Below are 24,249 nucleotides of genomic sequence, written 5' to 3' on the forward strand. Positions count from 1 at the left end.
GTATGAGGCGAGAAGCGTGCGGCTCGAGGAAGGCAACCGAGAGAGAGGAGCGGGGGTTGGCCTCGCGTGTGAACGGGAGAGGGTATGTATATGTATATATATATATATATATCAAATTTCATGCGATTTATCCATGTGCGGCGCCCTAGCAAAATGGGTATCCTTCCTAGCTAAAATCAACATTCCGAACACACCGACGCAGTCCGTTTTGGCATTCGGGGTCGTTCGAGCAACCTCGTCGACGATCGAGTAAAAAAAAACGCGTCAAATTCATTTTTTGTCAAAATTTCGGTTCGCGGTCGATTATTTCAAAAATTCATTTAAGTTTTCGACGAATAACAGTGCAAACGATGTGAATTATAGTAATTGAACATGTCGACTGAAAGAATCGCGAAGTTTGTGCGCGTGAAGGTGCAAATTGTGCAAAAGGCAACTATAAGGCTTTAAAGGTCCTATAGGGACTCCTTTTGAGTTCCCTCATGTTAGTTTCAATCTCCTACGTGCTAGAGGTCAAGTACCACATGCGGAATTTCAAAAGAGTAAAGAAGCAGTTTGAATTTCTAAAACGAGGTGGGTCCCATTTCTAAGGGTCTAAGATAGTCAAAGGAAAAGTCCTAAGGCTAGTTCCTAAATCCTAAGAGGAAGACTAAACCTCACTAAAAAGTGAGGTCAACAACCAAACACAATTTTCACCCGGTGCACCCACTTATTGTGCAATGTCTTCTTTCTTGGTGAAGGTTCTGCCAGCTCCCAAGTCTGACTCATATTTCAAGTTCTTAACATAATATTATTTTTATGGGCTAACTCATGCATTTTTTCAGCACATGAAAACTCTTAATTATTTAGTACTACACATAGAAATTACTTTAGCGATACTTAAACATATATCACTGTATTCATGTCATACAACATGGAATGCTCCAATCCCTACATAATGGATAAGAAATGGGATAAAAATAACTTGTTATAGAATTTAGGAGTTTGATTTTGATGCATAGCACATTATTTTTAGACATACAACATAACATATAAAACCGCTAATGTTCTAATTAAGAAATGGAATTTGCTGTAGAAACTCTAGCCCCTACCGGAGCTGCTGAAGGGCAATGGTGATCAACCTACAGATCCGACCACAGTGAACCCTAACCAACCCGGCGTGGGCCGTGCGCGCCGTGTGGCCATGGCCGGTGCCGTATCGGCGCTCTTCCTACTCGACATCAAAGGCCGCGTTCTCGTCTGGCGTGACTACCGCGGAGACGTCTCCGCTGTCCAGGCCGAGCGGTTCTTTACCAAGCTTATTGAAAAGGAGGTTACATCCCGTCTCTTTTTCCCACCTTTTATCCTATCGAGCTATGCGCCGATGGGTTTCAGCAGATCGGGTTTTATTGTTTCGGCTCCAACTCAATTAGGCTCTTCGTGCGAGCGGATGCCCATTGTTTATGTTCCATTGCATATTTCTTTTGATTGAAGTTAGGTGAATAGATTTTTGTTGAGATGTTCAATTGTTGGCAGGTGGATCCGGATTCGCACGATCCGGTGGTGTACGATAATGGAGTGACCTACATGTTCATCCAGCACAATAATGTTTTCTTGATGACTGCCGCGAGGCAGAATTGTAATGCTGCGAGCATACTTCTCTTTCTACATCGAGTTATTGATGTGAGTTCGTCCGTGTATATTGGACGCATGTGCCTCTGATTTATCCTTCTCTTCAGAGATAGATTTCTGGTTAAAGAGTATGGATCTCATCCTGTGTCTTTCTTAGGTTTTCAAGCACTATTTTGAAGAACTAGAGGAGGAATCGCTGAGAGATAATTTTGTTGTAGTGGTGAGAAAATGAATCTTATTTTGTAAATTTCAGTTGTATCACTTTGTGTGATGGAAATTTGTCGAATGATATCTGCAGTATGAATTACTTGATGAAATGATGGACTTTGGATACCCTCAGTATACAGAAGCTAAAATTCTTAGTGAGTTTATAAAGACAGATGCTTACAGGATGGAAGTCACACAGAGACCACCAATGGCTGTAACCAATGCAGTGTCTTGGCGTAGCGAAGGGATAAAGTACAAGAAAAATGAAGTAGGTTGTCTCCTAGCTGTTTTTGAGCATGTAATATTATTGTGCTTCCCCATGTTTTTGTCTTGAGAAAGTTGCTGCTTTTGTTTTATAGGTCTTCCTGGATGTTGTAGAGAGTGTGAATATTCTTGTCAACAGCAATGGACAAATCATTCGTTCAGATGTTGTTGGAGCGTTGAAAATGAGGACATATTTAAGGTATGTTTCCTTGCTTCATTTTTGTGGTTCTTAATTTGATTTAAATAGTTCATGTTTTTTCTTTCCTTCCATGTTTAGTTGGCATTGGGTAAAATTCCTAGAGATTTGTGGTAGAACATGTATGATCCAATGAATATGGATTTTAATATAATGAAAGATGAGAAGCACTTCTTGAAGAGTTTTCTTTTAATGAATAATTTAATTGATAATCATTCCTTTTATGGTTTTCTATTATAAAGCGATGATTATGTATCTTATCTCATTCTTTCAATTTCCTCCTGTTTATAGCTATTTAAGTTAAATGAGGAAGTTGGAGCAATTTTGACTAGGAACTTAGGCAATCAGGTAACTAAACGACGATAGGAAGGTTTTTAACATAATGTCCCTTAAAGTGAATATTTGGCATCAGTTTTTGAAATTGAACAAGTTTAAAGAGCCACAATTTAGATGTTCTTTGACATCTAACAATGTGAAGTATATGGTTGTGTTTTTCTTGAACCTCACCATAATGTTGGATCAATTCTTTTGGTCGTATGCTCTCTTGTTTAGTGCAATGATTTCCATAATTTAAATTCTCTTTCCAATTATAGAGTCATTCTTGCACCAACTCACGATTGCATAAAAATACATATATTCCAACCAGCACACGTTGCTGCAAGTATTCTTTTATTTTGAAGTTAAGGCTTCCAAATTGAAAAGGAAAATCATCCATTTTATTTAGTGACATTGAAACTAGAAGCATTCCTAATATAAATTATTTCAAAATCATTTTAATATCAATTATATTGATCAAAATTTTATTGAAGAATTGTTTTGATTGTATAGGTTTGAATTTCAATGCTTAGAGCTTTACGCATGGCCTTGAATTAAATTCATGGGTAATCGATGATAATTAAAATTTATTTGATAGTTATGATTGGTGGAATATATAAGTAAAGCTAGGTTTTTAAGTGAATTCATATGTCCTCTGATCACTAATCTTCTCATATGCTTGGTGAATGGTTAGATTTTTGTGAAAATTGTCAAAACTTAGTAACCCATAAAGAAATTTCATATTTTTAATGAAAATCAACTATGACCATCGTGAATCTAAAGACTAATAAGGTGTTGGACCCAATAATATAAAAGGGAAAAAAACACATTAATCCCAAATATTGGTGGTATGTATGTATATCAACATAGATGGGATAGATGCAAGCTGTTTTTGGTTTTATAAATTCTTAGTTCTCTTTGGATAATCAATGGCTGTTGTCTAATTGGTGTTAAATTAATGTGACAGTATTTTATGTGATTATTTTGATGCTAACAAAAGAATGGTTGATTAATCTTATTGTTGGTGTGTTTTTGACAAATTGAGTACTTTTTTTGCTCTTCCAAAGTTTGTGTGATGAGATTTGTTATGGTAGATATTATATTTGAATCAAAGACATTCGCAATAACTTCTAAGTTTTTTATCAACATCGATTATTAGTTTTGGATTTTAAGATAAAGAATTGGAAGATAAAAAATTTAATGAACATTGTCATAAAATTAGATAAGGATACTTAAAAGACAAATAAACTTATTTTTATGAGCAAACTTCAAAATTTTAAGATTTGAGATTTTCATGAAGAAACTAATTCTATGTGAGATAAGATAACAAACATTATTAAACAAAAGCTAAAAGATGCACTTGAAAAATCAAAAGAAAAAAAATTTATAAATAAAACTAGTTTGGTGGAATAATAATGTGCAAGAAAAGATAAAATATAAGAAGTTTTGTTAGAATAATTTGTTTAAATGTAAGAGTTTAAAGAATTAGGAAAAATATAAGGTGGTCAATAGGGAGTCCAAGAGGACTATTTGTGATGTTAAGAAATTTATTTTTAGTGATATTTATAATAGACTGTATACTAAAGAGGGTGAATATATATATATATATATAAAGATTTAATTCAAGTAAAGTATAATAAAGAAGAAAATTAAAAAGTACTTTTCTTAGATGAAGATTTTCAACATCAGTAGGTGAGATATTTTAATAAAATTTTCAATGAAGTTTTTGAAAATATTATTCTTTAATTATCTTAATATCGTTAACAATAAGAAATTTTTTTATTTTTGTCGTCGCATTAGTAAAAAAGGAAGTTGAGGGGGCTTTAAAGAAAATCAAGGTTGAAAAATCAGTAGGATTAGATGGTTTCCCAATAGTAGTGTGAAAGCATTTTGGAGATTTGAAAATTTCTCGGCTTATTAAACTTTTTAATATTATTTTAAAAACTAAAAGATGTCCTAGGAGCGGAGAAAGTGTATTTTTGTCCCCATTTTTAAGAATAAATGTGATGCACAATTGTGTGCAAATTATAAAAAAATTAAATTAATGTGTCATATATTAAAATTATGGGAGAGAGTAATTGAACATAGGTGAAGACGTGGTACAAAGATTTCTCATAATCAGTTTGAATTTATGATGGGCAAGCTTAGAATGGAAGCTATACACTTATTGAGTTTTTGATGGAGAAGTATAGGGAGGGTAATGATGATCTGCGTATGTTTTTATTGATTTAAAAAAAAGCTTACGATAAGGTTCCAAGAGAAGTTATTTGTAGAGTTTTAGAAAAGACAAATGTTGATATGGCTTATGCTCAAGTCATTAAAGATATGTATATTAGAGCTGCTACTTGTGTTCGAACAGGAGGACGGGCCAAGCATTTTCCTATTTCAGTTGGATTACATCAACATTAGCTTAAGCCCATATCTTTTTTGCTTTAGTTATGAATGCTCTTACTGGACATTTACATGAGGATGTACCTTGGTGTATGTTTTTTGCCGATGATATTCTTCTTGTGGATAAGTCTAGAGAAATACTTCAGGAAAAACTTGAATTATGGAGGTATACTTTAGAGTCTAAGTGTCTTCGTTTGAGTAGATCTAAAGCTGAATACATGGAATGCGATTTTAGTAGCAGTAGATTTAGTGGCATAGTTGTAATAATAGGTGATCAAATCATTAAAAGGAGTGTCCGTTTTAGATATTTCAGGTATATTGTTTAAAGTGACGATATAGATGAGGATGTTATTAGTAGAATTCAAATCATTGAAAGGAGCGACCGTTTTATATATTTCGCATATATTGTTTAAAGTGATGATATAGATAGGGATGTTATTAGTAGAATTCAAGTTGGATGATCTATTGTGTGATAGAGAAGCACCGTTTAGAATTAAAGGAAAATTTTATAAGATGGTGGTGAGACTTACAATGCTTTAGAGCGCAAAATGCTGGCTTATAAAAGTGAAGCATAAAATTAAGTCTTGCTGAGATGAGAATGCACAAGTAAATGAGTGGCTTTACACTTAGAGACAAAATGTGAAATGAATATATTCGTGAAAGGGTTGGTGTAGCTTCAGTGGCAGATAAGATTAGAAATAGTCGTCTTAGATGGTTTGGTCACATTAAATGTCTACCATCTGATGATTTGGTTAGGAGAGGAGATGTTTTAGATTCGACTTATAAGAAAGTTTGAGTTAGACCCAAAAAGATGGCATGTTGTATGAAAATGATCTTAATTTATTAGAATTAAATGAAAATTTGACACTCGGGGTTTGTTTGGGGCAGTTTATTTGGTGCAGTGGTGCTTTGAAAACACACCTGACCTGTTTGGGTAAACTGTGTTTTAACAGCTTATGCGTTTTTCAAAAAGTCAAAAATAGCGTTTTCACACCGCACCTATTTAGGTGCGGTGACAGCTTTCTGGTTGCGGTCTGACTTTTTCATAAAAATGAAAATTTGTAATAAATATCCTATCTAGCTTATCAACAAATTATTCAATAAGTTACAGATGTCCCAAACAGAAGCTTGAGCAGAGATTATTACTGAGCTTTATCAATAGGGCATAATAGAGAAAAAATGATTCATGTAGCCGATCACACTTAGGGTCTGTTTGGGGCAACTGCAGCTTATCTAGCTTCTGTTGATGAGCAACTGATTCTGATAATCTGCTGATGAGCAGCTGATCCGGATAAGCAGTCTAGCTTTTTGGTTTATGCGTATGAAAAACAACTTATTCTGAAAAAATGACCACTATGTCCCTATTCTGAATAAGCTGTTTATCTGTTTGGTTTGTGGTTTTGGTAAACAACTTATTTGCAAATTTTTTTAGTTAAATTAATAATCTGTATAGCTGAATTTATTATTTTTTCAAATGTCACAACATGAAAATGCAAAAGAGTTGAATAACATTTATATAAATAAAAAAGTTTCGATTACATCAAATAAGCATAGGGACATATACGAAAGAGAAGTACACATTCGCACACTAATATAAATTAAAATATGACAAAAAAAAAGAAAAAAAGAACATGTTAAAATTACAAGGAAAAATATGACAATATTGACTTTAAAATGTAAAAGCACATCACGACGAGTGTTGCCCAGTTCTGATACCTCAAAACCCCGAGCAAACCTGTCCGACTGGGATATCGTAGAAACAAAAGAACTCGAACCATATGCGGTGGTCTAGTGGACTGAACATCTGTGTGGACTTGGCTGGGACCTTCTCCCGACTCCTATCTGCACGGTTTCCGTGTCCTGTGCTGAGCTACCAATACCTATATCATTTGGGGTGAACGCATGTGTTCCTGTTGCAATAACCCTAGTAAACATATCATCCAGTTTCTCCTCCAAGACTGGATCAATGCCAACAAATTTAAATTTTTTGGCTGACGGCACCACCTGAAATAGATTAAAAAGTTTTATTAATGAAATCAATTCAATGCAATATCTTTAAAGTAATATTCAATATATATATACCAGTAATTTCTCAGCCCATCAATTCTCTGGTGCATCAATTGTACGTTTTGCTGGATCCCAACCCATTCCTGTTGATCCCCTTTTTAGTTCTTTCCAAATTTTTCAATCCTTCTTTAACTGATCCCACTTGTTTTTCAATTTCATTCGATCGTAATCTCTTCCAATCACTTCTTTGAATTTAACCATAATATTTTGTCACACTTCTTTGTTAAAAAAAGTCGTGGTTCTATTTCCCACCTCAACCTCCCTCAAACCTAGATCACAGAATACAATGGTGACCTCTCTATCCCACATGACTGATGATCCAACCTCTTTAGTTTTATTCATTAAGTTTTGTATGTTATGACATAATTTAAAATTTAAACTAGAAATGAAGTATATCTTTGAAATCTAAAAACAAAAAACAAAACAAGCATGCAAATCTAATGATCCATGGACAACAACATATATCGCTGTTTGTTTATCACAAAATTATACTACCTTCATGTAAAACATTAATTAGAAGAGAAAGTAACGTACCCACGAAATTATAAGTTGTTAAGATTATTTTTTATTTATCTTCTATATGGTATGAGCAACAACAGGGAAACCACCAAGCTGACACACAGGGATCCAAATATATATATATTTTCGGGTAAGGTAGCAAAGAGAAACAACCAAAATGAAATTAAGAAGCCCTCACACTACAGATTTCGGGTAAACCCATAAAGAGATCATCAAGCCATTATAAAGGAATCCAAATACATGTTCTCGGGTAAGGCAACAAGAAGAGCAGAAACCGAACACCAAACATGTGTTCAAAACTATAAGAATGATCTCCAACATATATTCAAAAAAAAGGGACAGCAGAAGAGCAAAAATCAAGCAACAACAACACAAATATATTCAAAAAATAGGGGCAGCAAGCCACTTAATTCTCATTAATCTACATATCCATCACCAAAAAACAATTTTTTCAAACATATCAACTTACCTATGCATGAACATGTGTATTTAACTTTTTAAAAGTTAAAATGGTGATATTTGTTATGTTCTAGGAAAGATTTGAGTGGTATGTGTAAAAATTGAAATTTGGGTGTTAGATATGTAAATACTCGATGAATTGAAAAATATGTACATTTGCTTTCAAAGTTATGATTTTGTATATGTGAATACCTAAGTATTAAACAATCTCATATACAGATTTCAAAGTTCGTACGGTATAGGCGTGAACAGAAAAGAATCAGCCATAAAGAAGGACATAAATCGTGCATTTCACATAGCCACAGGATCGACCTTAACAAAATCATGCATTTCCCGGATTGTAATGCTTGAAGAAAGAAAATCAAAACACGATCATTGAAGAATGACTTCAGATTTGCAATAAAGAAACCCAAAATTTCTATTATATCAACTTCAAGTTCAGATTTACAGAAAAGATACGGCAAAAAGAAAATGGATGTACTTGTAGAGCGAAAACACGACAAATTGAAGATGACGAAGGAGCCAAATGCAAGAACCAGAGGGAAAACGAACCGGATCCATGGAGGACGAGCGATTAGGGCTAGAAGTTCTCTGCTGGAGGCGTCGAGGGTTGGGAGCTTCACGGGAGCGAATGCCAAGAGCGACCTAGGTCACGGGCGAATAGGGTAGCGAAAGTCACGGGACCAACTCCAGGCCAGTTACGTAAATTTTTATTCGCAAAACGCGGACTGGGGGGGGGGGGGAACGCGGACCGCGGGGGTCGTCCCGCGGTCCGCTTCTTTTACAAAAATGAAAACGCCGGTTTTGATAATCCCATAATAAGTGTGAACCAAACATGACGGCGGCGTTTTCAAAACGCCGCCTGCGCTTTTTAAGCTGCTCCAAACGGACTCTTAGTGGGATAAAGGCTTGTTGTTGTTATTCTAAGGTTTTCATCAGCCAGACTATCCGACTCCTACATAAATTAAATACACTTGATAAAATGTCGTTATGTAGTTCTAATTTAATTTAAAAGTATTTTTATTGAAAATACTAAGATTGCTAAATGAGAAATGAAAGGACTCATGAATTTATGTGGTAAATAATAAAAATAATATGTGCCACGAATTCATGCACATAACATAGAAAGAGAAATGTCATGAATTCATGTGTTTAACAGGAAAGGAGGAGTGCCCACGGATGCATATGCTTAAATAAAAAGAGTGCTACAAGTTGCTCCATCTTCTTACCGGCTAAGATATAAATTTTAGATTTTAGTTTTATTTTTTGATTTCCTTCTATTTAGCAAATTTTCAATTGTTATTAGGTAATTTTTATGTATAAATATCCAAAGGTGAATGAACAAAATAAACATTCTAGCCACTTCTTATTTTATATGGTGTCCAAGCAAAGTTAAGGTCCTTTTTCTAACTTTATTTTAATCTCTCTTTATTCTCCTTGTCATGTCTAATTTTTTTGACTTCCATTCCAAAGCGTTGGCCATCATGAATGGTTAAATGGACGAAAGTAGTATTTTTCAGCTACTACAAACCCATCATTTGAATGAAAAAAAAAGAATTACCAAAAGTGGTCTGAAATGGTGAGATTTTTTTTAATGGAAAGAAAAAAATTCATCTTGCTCCTTTAGATTTGAAAGAGTCGAGTTTGTACTATGGGATGAAGCAAATTTCATGATTATGACATAATCATGAAACACCATGTTGTTTGAAATCAGTGGGCCATATATATTCCTAACAATTACAAAATACATTTAAAGATCTATCAGACAAACTTAAACCTTAAAAGTATCATTTCATCTATGAGATCAAGAAAAAGCTCTCAACAATCAAGCAAGTTTACATCTCTGTTATTGAATATTTTAATGCAATGAAGGTCTATTGTCTAGAATTAGATTATTATAAAAAATTCAAGCTAATGTGTAGTGATGATACTATGCATCTCAAATTTACAAGATGATGAAGAGTGCTTTATTTTTTTTGTCAGACTCAATAATGATTTTGACCATGTTCGCATGCAAACCTTGATAAGGAGAAACCTATCATTTGTGAAGAGGTCTTCTCTCTCGAATCGAAAAAGGAAGAAGAGTGGCAAGGCTTGAAACTCCCAGATTTAAAACATTGATCATAACAATCATAGAACTCCAAGATAAATATCCTTAAAAAAAAAAAAACCCTTCATCCAAAATTGTCTCCATTGTCTCCAGTGAGGGAACTGTCAGTCAAATGAAATAAATAGTTGATGAACATAATATCTTCTCCCTTGACACTCTAATTACACTATTCCATGAACAATACATACTTATATCACTAAACCTTTTAAAGTTTATATAAGAAGGACAAAGCCCAATCAAAGTCCCTTATACGCTCAAGATTTAATGTTGTTTAGGTAAATCCTATAGTAATGATCAACTTATTACCACTTCTTTCACATCAGAATCTAGTACATATACTTTTGAAAAAAAGTTCTTACATATAACGTTTTTCCTATAAATAGCTGCTCCAACGGCACTAAATTTCCACAAATCCTATTTGATACATTAAAAAATAAGAATGTGATGGATGGCAATAGAAATTAATTGAATGCCTTTAAAAAAATTGGGATAATTAAATGCATAACACTCGAGCCTTTGCTAATTACAAAACTAGCACCTAGCTTATTTTGTTGAATTACCAAACCGATGCATTTATGTGTACTACGATCAATCATTGGAATTTTATGTAAATGGAAAATATGGGTTGGGGTTTTATTGTGCATTTTGATATTTGAGTGAGAATTTGAAAGAGAGGTGAAAGAATGTTCTAGTTTTGTAAATTGCAAAATTTCAAGTGCTATGTTTGTAATCCCACCAAAAAATTACCCTTGGTAGATTGTTGAGCCACCCAAAGGAAAAAAAAAATATTACATGCTGCAAGTGATTTTTTTCATTAAAATATAAAATAGATGGAAGCATGGAATGGTATAAAATACGACTAGTAGAAAAAGATATACTCAATCTTATGGAATAGATTACTAATAAACTTTTACTCTTGTTGCTAAAATGTATATAATTCAAATCATGATTTCTTTGGTTGTTAAAGTTTTGATGGGTCATGCAATAATATAATATAGAAGTAAATTTTAACACGAGGATGTAGAAGAAGTTTATTTGAATGCTCCATTAAGGTTCAACAACTGTTTCATAGAAAGCAAAGTGTATCGATTAAAAAAAACATTATATTATATTAAACAATCCTTAATAGCATAATTTGAAAAATTTATAAAAGCTTTGTGTGGAAGGAGATTTAAACAAAACCAAAGATATCATAAACTATTTATAGAACATTCCATTGACAAAAAAATTTAAATTCTTATTATGTTATTTATTGTTACTGATGATAATAATACAAAAAATGAATTACCTAAGAAAAAAATTACCATAGAATCTTAGGCCCCGTTTGTTTCAGCTTCGGTGTCGGATTTTGAAGCCGCGTTCTCCGAACGCGAGTTTGATTTGTGTGTTGGTTTTGCACGTTTGCGCGTTGGATTCCTGAACTATGGCGTGTCTTTTTCCCTTCCAACGACTACGGCAGGAACCCTGCATCCCATGTCCTACGTGAAAAATTCCCTATTTTACCCATACTTGCTGCCAATTTGTTTCCTTGTTTTCCTATAAAGTGGATTATGGATTACCTATGTAAGTGGAGTACGAATTACCAACTTTTATATAATTATATATAAGTGGATTACGGATTACCAATGCGATTGTTTCCCGCAAGTTTGTTGAATGTATTTGATTAAATTAATCTTAGGGTAATCAGTTTGTTTCCATGTAGCTTTGTCCTATCATATTAATTCCTTTATTTTCAATTGTTGAGTCAAAGAGGAGTTAAAAGCAAGCACATCTTTATTATTAGTAGATTATTTATTTAGTCTCAAATCCATTCCTTAAAATATTAGTGGATTATTTATTTACACAAATGATTAATGTGTTTAATCATTTATTGATTTTTTTTATAACATAATGAATTATAATATAAAAATATAAAAAAGAAAAACAAGCACATACTTAAAAATGAGAGTTACATACATTTATAAAAATTATGAATTCTATATAATAGGAACAAATGTGTATTTTAGACATTTATTTATAGGCAACACTTTCAAAATTGAAATTTTCAAATATATCAATTACTTCTGGAACACCAACTTTTAAATAACAGATTTTCTTCAACAACTTTTAAATTGATATTTTATACAGCCATAGCCGAAACAAATGCACCCTTAAATCAAAGAACTCGGGCAAGCTTAAATACTTCTTGAGTATAAAAGTAGCTATGTCACTATTCAAAATCTTTATCTTAACAAAAAATATACTTCAGATTTTTTGAGAAAGGCAAAAATGATTGCTTCCAAGTCTTTAAAACTTCAACAAAATCAGTTCAAAACTTGATCTATCACACACCTATTCTGACACCGCTTTTGTTGTAAATTTTGAAGTTTACTTACGCATAAAAAAAAGGTTCTCCTTCAAGTTGCTTATAGAATTATCAAGTATTTAAAATTAAATTCTAAAAAAAGGATTCTGTATATAATATATAAAATCATGCAAAATGAAGATTATATTGATGTTGATTACGTGCGATCATTAATGAATGTGAGGTTCATTTCAAGTTATTGCACACTAATGAGAAGAAATTTGATAACATGTTGAAGTAATATATTATCTCATGGTGAAGTGTTGAATATAAATTCAGCGTATTAGCTTAGAGATTTGTGAATTCTTATGGATTAAAATTATACTAAAAAATTAAAATATTAAATGAAAAGGACTTATGCAAATATACTATTACAATAAGTCTACTACCAACTTTATCTATAATCTAGTATAATATGATCAAACCAAACATGTGTAGGTACATGCATTTTTTGTGGAGGAGAAACTAGAAAGTTGGCTAATTTATGCTTTCTATCTTTAAATGCGAAGTCAACTCGCTAACATATTTATCAAAGGATTTGCAATTGTATATTAAAGAATATCTTAACAAATTTGAAATGGTAGATCTTTATCATTTTCTTATAAGGGATTTATGAAAGTTCTAGGATTGCTAAATATTGAATTAAAGTTTGTGATAGATTTATTTGCTAGGTAAGGGAAAACATGCACCATTGATTCATGTGCTTAAATAGAAGAAAGTGTTATGATTTTATATGCTTAATATGGAAAGTGAAGTGCCACAGATTGCTCCATCCTCCCAATCTTTAAAGTAAAAAAGTTTAAGATGACATTTTTTAAAGTTTCTAGTTGTTTACTAGGTAATTTTGTGTTTCAATGCTTTGGGGGAATGAACAAAGTAACATTTTATCCACTTCTCTATAATATTGTGTATCAACTTTCGTGTTTCATAGCTTTGAAATAATTTTGTTTGAATTTTTTCTCCACCTTACCTTGAGGATTGTTGAACTAACCCCAAAAATGGCATTTAAAACATTGATTATAATGTGTATGTAGCCATGTCTACTGCATATCTCTTTGTATGATATATTTATTTTTTTTGTTTTGCTTGCATAGAACCATTTGTATTTGGATATATGAGCACAAAACATGTTAATAATTTCTACAACAATTAAACTTGATTTGGAGCCAGCTTTAATTTGAAATGAGCTATGTCATATTTTAACCAATTCACCCCGAGGGTGCTTTTTGAACTAGGTGAATTCTCATAGATGCTTCAAGCATTCTTACACATTAACATACCAATCTTGAGTTGGTTCTGGATTAACTTGTGATGTTGTATGTATGTGTTTCATTGGTTTTGGAATGATTCTGTGAATATTATAGATCATTATAATTTTGGGATAAACTTATGAATTTGAATGATGAAATTATTATTATTTTATTAATGGTATTTCTATCAATCTGCTCTGTTTCAAATTTGTGTGATCTACTACATTGTATGGATTATTGGTTGGGTTCTGACAGAATACTCTTGGTAAAATAGAAATATAGATACTTGTTCAAGCAATGCACTCAATTTAAGACATCTTAGCATAATTTAGACATTGTTCTATCACCTTGCAAAGTTCATAGTTATGGTTATGTTATTTTGGCTATATTATTATAATTCATCCATGAAGTTTCTTTTGGACGTCCTTCCTCTTGTAGAGCTAAGTATGAGAGGTTAATAAGAGTTCATTATGGAGAGGCTGATTAATTTTGATGTTGTAATCAAACCATCTATATTAAAGCCTTTGATAGCCAAGTTGTGTTTGGTAAAATAGATAATGTTATTATGGATTTATGGCAAAATATTGATCGATAAAGCGAAAAATGATTAACTAAGAGAGATAATGAGAGTAGCGTTTATTGAAGATACACAATAAAAAGCATAGATGATTTGGGCCTGTACAATATAGGGCAAAAATGTACCAATAATATGTGAAGAGAATATACGAGTAATAAGAAAAAGATGACAGTAAATGTGATACAGCTAAAAAGTGTGTTAAAAAACTAGTGGGAAAAAAAATAGATTTGAATAGCTCATGTAGCACCCAATTTGATTGAGTGGAAAAGGCGATTTCTGAAGTTGTCCCCCAAAAGTTGTTAAAGTTGTTGATGTTGATACTGATGAGCATCCAAATTTCCTAATTGGTAATTAATACTGAAGCTAATCATTATAGCTTAATCTATAAATGGGTAATAGAGTTTTACGTTAAGAATTAGTGATGCTTTCTTTTGCATTGTAAATGGTTATTTGAATAAAAAATGAGATCTCTTGATTAATTGTGACTACCAACAAAGTCTATTGTTTGAGAAAGTACAACTGTAAATGAATTAGAAGAGGGATATTTAGATGAAATTTATTATGTGTTTGCGGTATGATGGCGTCAAGTAACTTGCACATTCCCTCTTAAATTTAAATGGAATGTGTTTTACAATGGACCATGATTAAAGAAAAAATGTGTTTTTTCAAGCAGTTAAATACGAAGATTATGCTCAAATTATGTTTTTACTGGGAATCAAATATATGGTTTGTACACTCATGAGAGAGAAGGATAAGGAAACCTTATTAATGTTGGATGAAACAATTTCTGCAGAAGGAAGATCTATGATAAATTTGATTTTGTGCAAAGTGAATTGATGAAATTTTATAGTGATGAAAGAAATGATCTTCATTAGTTTTATTGATTTTGAATATGCATGTTTGTATAACATAAGAATGGATTTGATGTGCATTATGGGGCAAGTTTATGTTTCTCTTTTAACTTTAAAATTATTAATAACCTAGTTGATGTTATATTGACTTGCTTTAGAAATAGTTAAGAGTGATCATTGAGTTTTCCATTGCAATACTACCAAACATCAACAATTTTTTAAAACTTATTACATTTGTTTTAGAGATGCTTGTGAAATATAAGATAACGAGCATAATGTGCCATATGGAAAATGATATAGTTATGATAGACGGTATCTCATTCATAGAAAGTACAGCTATATTGAGAAATAATATTTTAGTAGATAAGGTATATAAAGTTGTTGTAATAAAATTAAGGGCTTCAGAATTTAAAAAAAAAAATATGAAGCTAGTATTTACCAGATGATAATATGAAATGGTTAAGTAGCGCTTATTGTGAACATGATGTGCCTTGGGATTTGTGGATCAAATATGGATATTAACTATTATATTGAAAGTGGGAGGTTTAAGTGGTGTTTCTTATATACGTAAAGGAATATCATGATTATTTAAATGTAATTTTTATAAAATTACAATTAGATTACTCTGTTGCATGGATCTAAGGATTGGGTGGGATTTGTTTTATAACTAAGCACTACAAAGATGATTGTATAAAAGAGGCTATGTTCATAGCACTTATTTAACTTAAGATTAAAATAAATAAATAAATAAATCTAGTGATTAGGGCATGTTTAATGTTGGGCGAAAGATGTATCATGAAGGCATGGAGGTTTGCACAAACCCGTGTAAACACATGTAATATTTAATAGGAATGGCCAAAGAGGTTGGATTCACAAAGCGCATGTTAAATAATTGGGGTTCTAATTATGAAAATATGCAGTTTTTTTGGGTGAAAGTAAGGTATGACAAAGGTAGAGTAAGCTTTGTATGCTTTTACAAGTAAGAATAACTCATGAAACTTTGATGAAGAGAATTTTATTTTTACCTTGAATTCTTGTTTTTCTGTTTGGTTTTGATTCTTTATTGAAAGATATTGAATTTGGCTAGTAGAGAGAGTTATAGAGAGAGAAAAGCAGTAGAGTTTTTGACTCCCAATAGGATTCAAAGAGTGTTGGCACCTTGGAATTTGTATATAGGTCCCTTGGGAAGAGAGTGAGGAGAGAGAATCATTTCAAGAAGTATTTCGAGTTTAGAGAGAATACTCAATGGGGAGAGGAAGAAAATTTATGAATAATAGAAATTGCTTTGAAGTTGTATTCATGATTTTATAATGAGTGTACATGGTTTTTCTTTTGTATAGAAATAAGATCACATTTAAGACATTTCAAATTTTAAAATCCCAAATGTAGAAAAAATCATATTATCTAATTCAAAAAGAGAAGATAATCTTAAAAAAAATGATAATGTCTATCTAGTAAATAAATATTGGATGATTATAAAAATACAAATTATTGTCTAGCTTGATTAGAATGCGATCTGGTTTGAAACTTTGTCATAATTCTAGTCTATTGTCTTGTGCTTTTTTAGAATCTACTAATCGCTTGTTGATGTTTTAACTTTGTTGAAATGAAAAAATTATTTGTATTTTAATTATTGTGTTCTAGTTGGGTGTGAATCGTGTGGGTGGGGAGGGGGGGAGGATAACTATTACTATCCTGAATAGTGTAACAAGTGCACAATATTGAGACATAAAAATTACATAGCATGCGAGTATGTTATCAACTTAATTAAATTGTGGAGACAGAATAAAGCGTATCATGAGTATGTTATTTACCTAATTACATTGTGGAGACACAATAAACACATAGCATGTGCTTGTACAAATATATCATATAATATATGTTTAGGTGCTTTTATGAGGATAATTTATGATAAAAGGTCCAAAGACCCAGCTGTCATAAGTTAAGGTTTGAAAATATGCTTAAAGAATTGCATTACAATGCATGGCTTTAAAATTAATTAACAATAAATAAGAATTAATGATGTGATGGTGTTGGAAAGATCTTGTGGGAGAAGACACTTATTTGGTGTTGTGGAGATGTTGTTGAAACACTTTGAGAGGTTAAGTTTATGATGATTTGAAGGTTAAGCTCGAGTTGAGAGCTTGTGAAGTGCTTTTTCTTGAAACATTGAGAAATGTTGGGAAGCTTTTATTTTTAAGCAAATTTTATAACTTGAAAAATGATATGATACTTTTTATCAAGAATTTCCTGAGAGAAAAAAGAAATTACACGAAACAAAATATAGTTATCGTGAAATCCCTAGGAACATGAAGGCTTCAAAATGATTCATTTGGACCGCTTTGCTTGAAGCCTCGTGAGAATAAATGAGTGATGATAGATTTTCTAGATTTGTCTCACCTGATTTTGAAGTCTCAAATGACCGTTTTGCTTGAAGCCTCGTGAGAATAAATGAGTGATGGTAGATTTTCTATATGTCTCAGCCGATTTTGAAGTTTCGTGAGAATAAATGAGTGATGATAGATTTTCTAGATTTGTCTCACCTGATTTAAAGTTTGAAATCTTTTATTCATCATAGTTAAGTCCTAAAGTTACTAATCATTTTGATTACCTTTATGTTCATAAATTGGAAGGAGGTGAGGTGTTCAAGTAATGTGTGGATCAATATTAATGTTAATGTTTACAAGTGTTAACATAAATAGTGCAATAGGGCTAGCAGGTTTTGGCATAACCCTAAATTCAATGAGAGTTTAAAATTGATCCCAAATTTTGATTGTTGATTTGATCTAATAAAGGAGTATCTCCAAGTTGGCCGCGAAACACACATGGTTGTTTGATTGTTGCTCTTATGCCTAATAATTGGATTTTCTAATCTAAACGAGTCTTAAAATATTCAAAGAAATTATGCTAAAGAATTTTACAGGATGAATAATATGTTGAGATGTCTTTGAAATTCAACTCGCTGTTGGTATTCGTAAGCCTACTTGGCAATCCATATTTTATTTTCTAATCGAGATGTAAGTCTAGTTCATTCAACTAAAATTTTATCAGTAGAAGGCCTTGAAAGATGTGTAGTAATATTATCCACTTATAAAGGTTGATCAAATATTGAACTCACAGATTATAAAGGGATTAGTTGAAGTAATGTAAATGATGTCGGTAGAATTCAATTTAAATTAGAGTAATTGTTTGCTTGTTGGAGAAGTCAAAATGGGGTGGCCATTTTACTATACACATCAAGAAAACACTAATATAGGACTGTTAAGAGAAGTTTTGTGGTTTTCTTTTGGAGAAATTATAGTAATTGACAAGGGTTAATATGTGCAACAAAATGATCATCAACTAAATTGTAAATCAGACATAAATTTGCGGAGAATCTTCAGTTGGGTTGTTAAATGAGAATTCTATAGAGGCATTACAAGCTTCGAAATCCTTTCTTCGATTAAGATGAGAGTGGCTTGGCTTGATAAAGGCATGGAACAATATTAAAAGTTGGAATGGCAGCTATGCTACTGTTCTAAGCCAAAGGAAGTGAACAAATACAATATATGGGAAAATAACAGAAGAAGGTAGAATGATGTCCTTAGGTGCAGGAGGGACAGACATTGAAAGCCCCACCTAAGCATGAGCACTAGAAAAGCTATGACAAATCAAGTGACATGAAAGCTGAGACGAATGAAGCGTTTGTGACTACACGGGCATGCGTGAGCAAGCCATTGATGGATGCGAGCAAGCTTGGCGAAGACTGACTCTCGATTTTCAAATGCACAACTAGCTCATTTCCCTTTTTGAGATGCTGTAAAGCTTTTGTTTTGGAGTGGAGACTGCATTAGGGTTTGATGGAAGTGGGAATGTTAGTTCAACCTTGGATTAGGGTTTTATGCACAATAGCGATATTGGTGAAGACCAACATTGCGTTTTTAGATGAACAACTAACTTATTTCATTGGGACTTGTAACAAAGCTTTGTGCAGAAGTGGATCCATGTATAACTCGGGGCAATTGTCCCAGCAGCCCATTCTCTACTAACGTTTGTCGAGTCACACTGTGTTGTACGTATGTAAATTATTTTTAATCAAAATTTCTTTTATTTTATCTGCTTCATCCTGATTCAATAGGAGTGAATAAATGATGACAAAGCAACATGATTGAATAAATAATAATTTTTTAGAAGATAAATAAATTTGGATAATATAATAAAAATTATTTTATAATATTTCTTTAATGCTTCAAACTCTCCACTCCAACCTACAAGCCAAATGCCGCTTAACCCGATCAGAGGGTTAGGCTTTGCTTCCAAATTTAAAGAACATAAATATTTTATTCTTTTACAATGTGGGGCAAAAGCTCCTTTCACGGGAAAACGTGAAACTCTTTACCAAGTGGCATTTACATACATACCACCCAATCCCTATTGACCTAGGGGCAAAATTTACACATATACCACCCAATCCCAATGTATCTACATATTTTTTTTATTTTTATTATTTAGTTGTGCTTTCTCCCATTATGTATTTGTTTTTGATAAAAAAATGCTATACTTGTTTGAGAAATTTGAGAAATTACATTTATTTTAAAATTCTTTTAAAGCTTTTTTTATTTAATGTAAATTATATTTTTAGTTGTAATTCATATTTAATTTTAAATTAATATCGAGCTTTAATCAAGCATCTTAAAGTGCTTGTTCATAAGCTTTTTAAGTCGAATCAGAAGCTTCTTAAGCTTGTGCACAATATTGTATTATTTTCTTAAATTTTGACAATTTCTTCCCTCATATTTTAGTCGAATCAGAAGCTTGATTACGCTTAAGATTTATTTTTATAGATTTGTTATTAAATTATTATTACATGGTCAAAATTATTAGTTTAGATCAAATATATTATTCGATGTGGATGTTAACATTCCAAATTGGATTTTTCTTTTTTCTTCAATATTTCACACAATAGGAAGACTTTGAGAATTAATTTTGAGTGAAGTAGTACTACCCACTTAACTGAAATAGAATGTTTTATTTTGAATTATGTATTATTTGCTTTATTATTGATAAAATTAATTTATTTATATAATTAGTTTGACCCCCATAAAACATGAGGCCGGTTCCACTCTCGGCTCTGTGGGGGTGGGATTGAACTTGGGAGGCTGATAGTGATCTTGGATTAGAGTTTTATTCGCAGTGGCTGAGAAATTAGGGTTGTTGAGGAGAGGGTTAGGGGGTAAGGGATATGGTTAGGCTGAGAGTGGGGAGATAGGAAATGGGTAAAATTAACAATATGGTAAACTAGAGAACTTCCCGTAGTTCTCTAAAAATCAAGCCACCAAGCTTTTACCGATATTTGCAACCCATCAAACGAACTTCACTAATTCTATTCTTCAACAGAGTTTATATGGTGTACTTATAATGCAGAGAGAGAGAGAGAGAGAGAGAGAGAGAGAGAGAGAGAAAATTGAAGTATTCAAGAGGAGTTTGGCTAGTGCATTATAGGAAAGTGAGCGTTTCTTGATTGCATGCAATTTTTTTGTCCTTTTCTAGAGTTTCTAGATAGCAACTTTTGGCCAGAAAAGTGAATTGTTTTCACCATTTTTGCTTGTTCATGAAATCATGGAGCCAGTCATACAAAATTGGACAGTGGGGTAAAGTTTTTTATTGAAGTGCATGTTTGAATCCTTCAAGGGGCAGCCAATTTTTCTTAATGATGTTTTGCTCTGAATTTTTCTGATGTTGATGGTGGCAATGATCTTCATATTTGATGTATATAGTAACATGATTGATGGGGGTCTTATTTCCACAGTGGAATGCCGGAATGTAAGCTTGGTTTGAATGACAGAGTTCTTTTGGAGGCTCAAGGTCGATCATCAAAGGGAAAGGCCATAGATCTGGATGATATCAAGTTCCACCAGTATGCAATTTTAGCTGGAATCTAATGTTATTTATTTTCCATTCTTCTTTTAGGAAATTTACATTCCTAGCACACAATTCTTATGTATTTACATATCTCACGCCTATACTTCCATATTTACATACATAGCACTTTGATGCTTTGAACCTATGCATGAAAAAGTGTATTTCACTTTTAAAAAGTGGTAATATTGCTATTTCTAATGTGATATTAAAGATTTAAATTCTACGTGCGTAAGAATGAAAGTTTAGGTGTGAGATGCAAATACCGAGGAATTTTATGCCATGTATGTGAACCCCCCTTTTTTTTCTTACTGTACTAATCGGGAATCGATTTGAAAATTTGATTGCCACAATTAACAATATCATTTGAAAAATTAGCTAATGCCTGATATTATGCGAAGGTGTGTGCGTTTGGCTCGTTTTGAGAATGACAGAACCATATCCTTCATACCACCTGATGGCTCTTTTGATCTGATGACCTATAGACTAAGCACACAGGTTTAATTCCTGCTCTAATTTATTTCCTACTTCTTAGGAAACCCGAGCTTGTCTTTCTTTGACCTGATTTACATGTTCATGTGTTTTCTCTGTGCTGAATCATTTAGGTGAAGCCTTTAATTTGGGTAGAAGCTCAAGTTGAAAGACATTCAAGAAGCCGTATTGAACTGATGGTGAAGGCAAAGAAGCCAATTTAAGGAAAGAAGGCCAATTTAAGGAAAGAAGGTGCTCTCTACTACTAAATTGCCTTTTTCCTGAGCTCTAATATACATTGTCCCTCATTTTCTTGTTCAGAGATTTACATACTTATTCTAAAATAAACTGCAGCACTGCAACAAATGTTGAGATTGAGATACCTGTTCCATCGGATGCCACTAACCCAAATGTAAGGACTTCCATGGGTTCGGCTTCATATGCACCAGAAAAGGATGCACTGGTTTGGAAAATAAAATCTTTTCCTGGTGGGAAGGTAAAGCTAACCAGAAGAATTTTAACAATTCTTTTTTTTTTACTTTTCGGTTGTCAGCTGTTGCAGTAAAGGGATTTTCGGTTGCTTGAAACAATATTTTGTTGATTCATAGAATGCGGTGACTTTGTTGTTACATTTATACCTAAGAATTATTTGATTTGATGCAAAGTAAACTCTAATGACACCCAAATGCTTTCTTTAGCCTTCTCGAGTAACAACTGCTTGTTGCATTCATTTAATGGAAAAGAAGGGGCTGTGACTTTGAACATTTTTGTTGTCATCAATGCACTGCTTTTTTTTTGGTATCCATAGAAGTGATTGCTTAGGGCGTGTTTGGGATCACTTTTTTTATTTTTGTTTTTGTTTTTGCTTTTATGTTAAATATATGTTTGTTTAGTGTAATTTTTGCATCTTTTTATTTTTTATTTTAAAAATCAAATTAGTTTGTTTTTAAAAACACTTAAAATATTTAAGAGTTGTTTTAAGTATTTTTAAAAACAGCCAAACATGTTATAACATACTGAATATATTTAATTTCTAAGTAAAAACATATTCAAAACAAAAATTAAAAGTGATCCCAAACAGCCCCGTAATGTTTTCACCGCAAACGTGTTTATTGTTGATTGGTGATTTTGACACGGCACTTACATATTAGGAATATATGGTGAGGGCAGAGTTCAGTCTACCCAGTATAACTGCAGAAGAATCAACACCAGAGAAGAAGGCTCCAATACGTGTTAAATTTGAGATCCCATACTTCACTGTATCTGGAATTCAGGTGCTCTTTTCTAAATTAATTTTCTTTTAATTTTGATATTAGTTGTGCATCAATGATTTTTACTTTTTAACACCTCATTTAATTGTCAACCCCACTGATACTTCTTTGTCTATTAAGTATGGCCTCACGTAGAACTAGTTGCATAATAGGCTATATTTTTTGTTTAATTTATCTTGCTTCTTCATTTCTTTCTATAAAACAAGGATCTCGATTTTTACATTAATTAAAAAACTAGGAGCATTTACATACATAGTACACTGTTCTTATGTTTTTACATATCTCACACCTAAACTTTTATATTTACACAACATTCAAATCTTTAATATCACATCAAAAATATCACTTCTATCACATTTGAAAAGGGAAATACACATTTTAATGCATAGATTTAAAGCACCATATATGTAAATATGAAAGTTTAGATGTGAGATATGTAAATACATAACAATTCTGTGCTACATATGTAAATTTTCCTAAAATAAGACTAACCGAACTTTGTACTTTTATTTGAAAATTAGAATCGCGATAGCAAAAAATTTTAGGATTGACTATACTTCATGGAATTATTTCGAACAACTCGATCATAGTAGCCTTTATTTCCCATCCAATAAAAACCACACAACTGAGATTTGATAATTAACTTGATCAATATTTTACTTTATTACGATAGATAGTAGAATCATATCAGTTTACCACTGCAAATATTTGCTTTTCAGGTGAGATACCTGAAAATCATTGAGAAAAGTGGCTACCAGGCCCTTCCATGGGTTAGATACATTACAATGGCTGGTGAATATGAATTAAGGCTCATGTAAGTAGTTCACTTTCAGCCCCTCCGTAAAGTACGAATTGTTGCCAGAAATGGATCTGTTACTATAAACTTTGGCCCTACTGTTCATCTGTGATGTTATACCTTATTAACTTGTAAGGGCACTGCAGATAACTGTGATCATTAGCTATTTTTTTTGGTTAATGTGTCAAATTTCTCTACTCATGTAGCCAAGGAGATGGGGTGGGTTTGTTTTGCTTGATGAATAATTCTCAGTGAATGTAATTTTTGTATGCTATTTGAAACCCTGAGCTTAAGAGCTTCGGTTGGCTTGTTGTTAGCGGTTTTGTTCTCCTTTGAGTCCAACTATCAAAAAGCATGTGGACTGTGAAGTGTTTTGATCTTCAATCGTGTGTATGTAAACATAATTTTGCTGATTAAGTGTGGGACTTTTTCATTACAAGCATTAGAAAATCACTGTATTATGATGCCATCATCGAGCTTAAAATATGCTCGAACGTTGGCATAATAAGGCGCGGACATGGGGAAGCAGGAGACCCATTATCTTAATTTATTATAGTTCTCCATATCTCTCCCTCTCTCGTCTTTTATTTTTGGGATATTTACATACCTACCCCACCCCCCACAATTCCTATGTATTTACATATCTAACACCTAA

At 32.5% G+C, this 24,249-nt stretch overlaps 1 protein-coding gene across 1 annotated transcript; it reads left to right on the forward strand.

Moving 5' to 3' along the window:
- The first annotated feature begins 1,039 nt into the window (after positions 1-1,039).
- Positions 1,040-24,028, forward strand: LOC110027769 (AP-1 complex subunit mu-2-like). Its single transcript, XM_020729318.1, is given in 12 exon segments — positions 1,040-1,309; positions 1,513-1,659; positions 1,766-1,828; positions 1,907-2,083; positions 2,175-2,278; positions 20,947-21,054; positions 21,458-21,554; positions 21,662-21,736; positions 21,738-21,760; positions 21,882-22,023; positions 22,679-22,801; positions 23,518-24,028. Coding segments are annotated over 12 exon segments (1,287 nt in total). The 5' UTR covers positions 1,040-1,180; the 3' UTR covers positions 23,617-24,028.
- The last annotated feature ends 221 nt before the right edge of the window (positions 24,029-24,249 follow it).

Source organism: Phalaenopsis equestris, unplaced genomic scaffold (assembly GCF_001263595.1).
Source record: "Phalaenopsis equestris unplaced genomic scaffold, ASM126359v1 Scaffold000443, whole genome shotgun sequence".
Taxonomy (NCBI): Eukaryota; Viridiplantae; Streptophyta; class Magnoliopsida; order Asparagales; family Orchidaceae; genus Phalaenopsis; species Phalaenopsis equestris.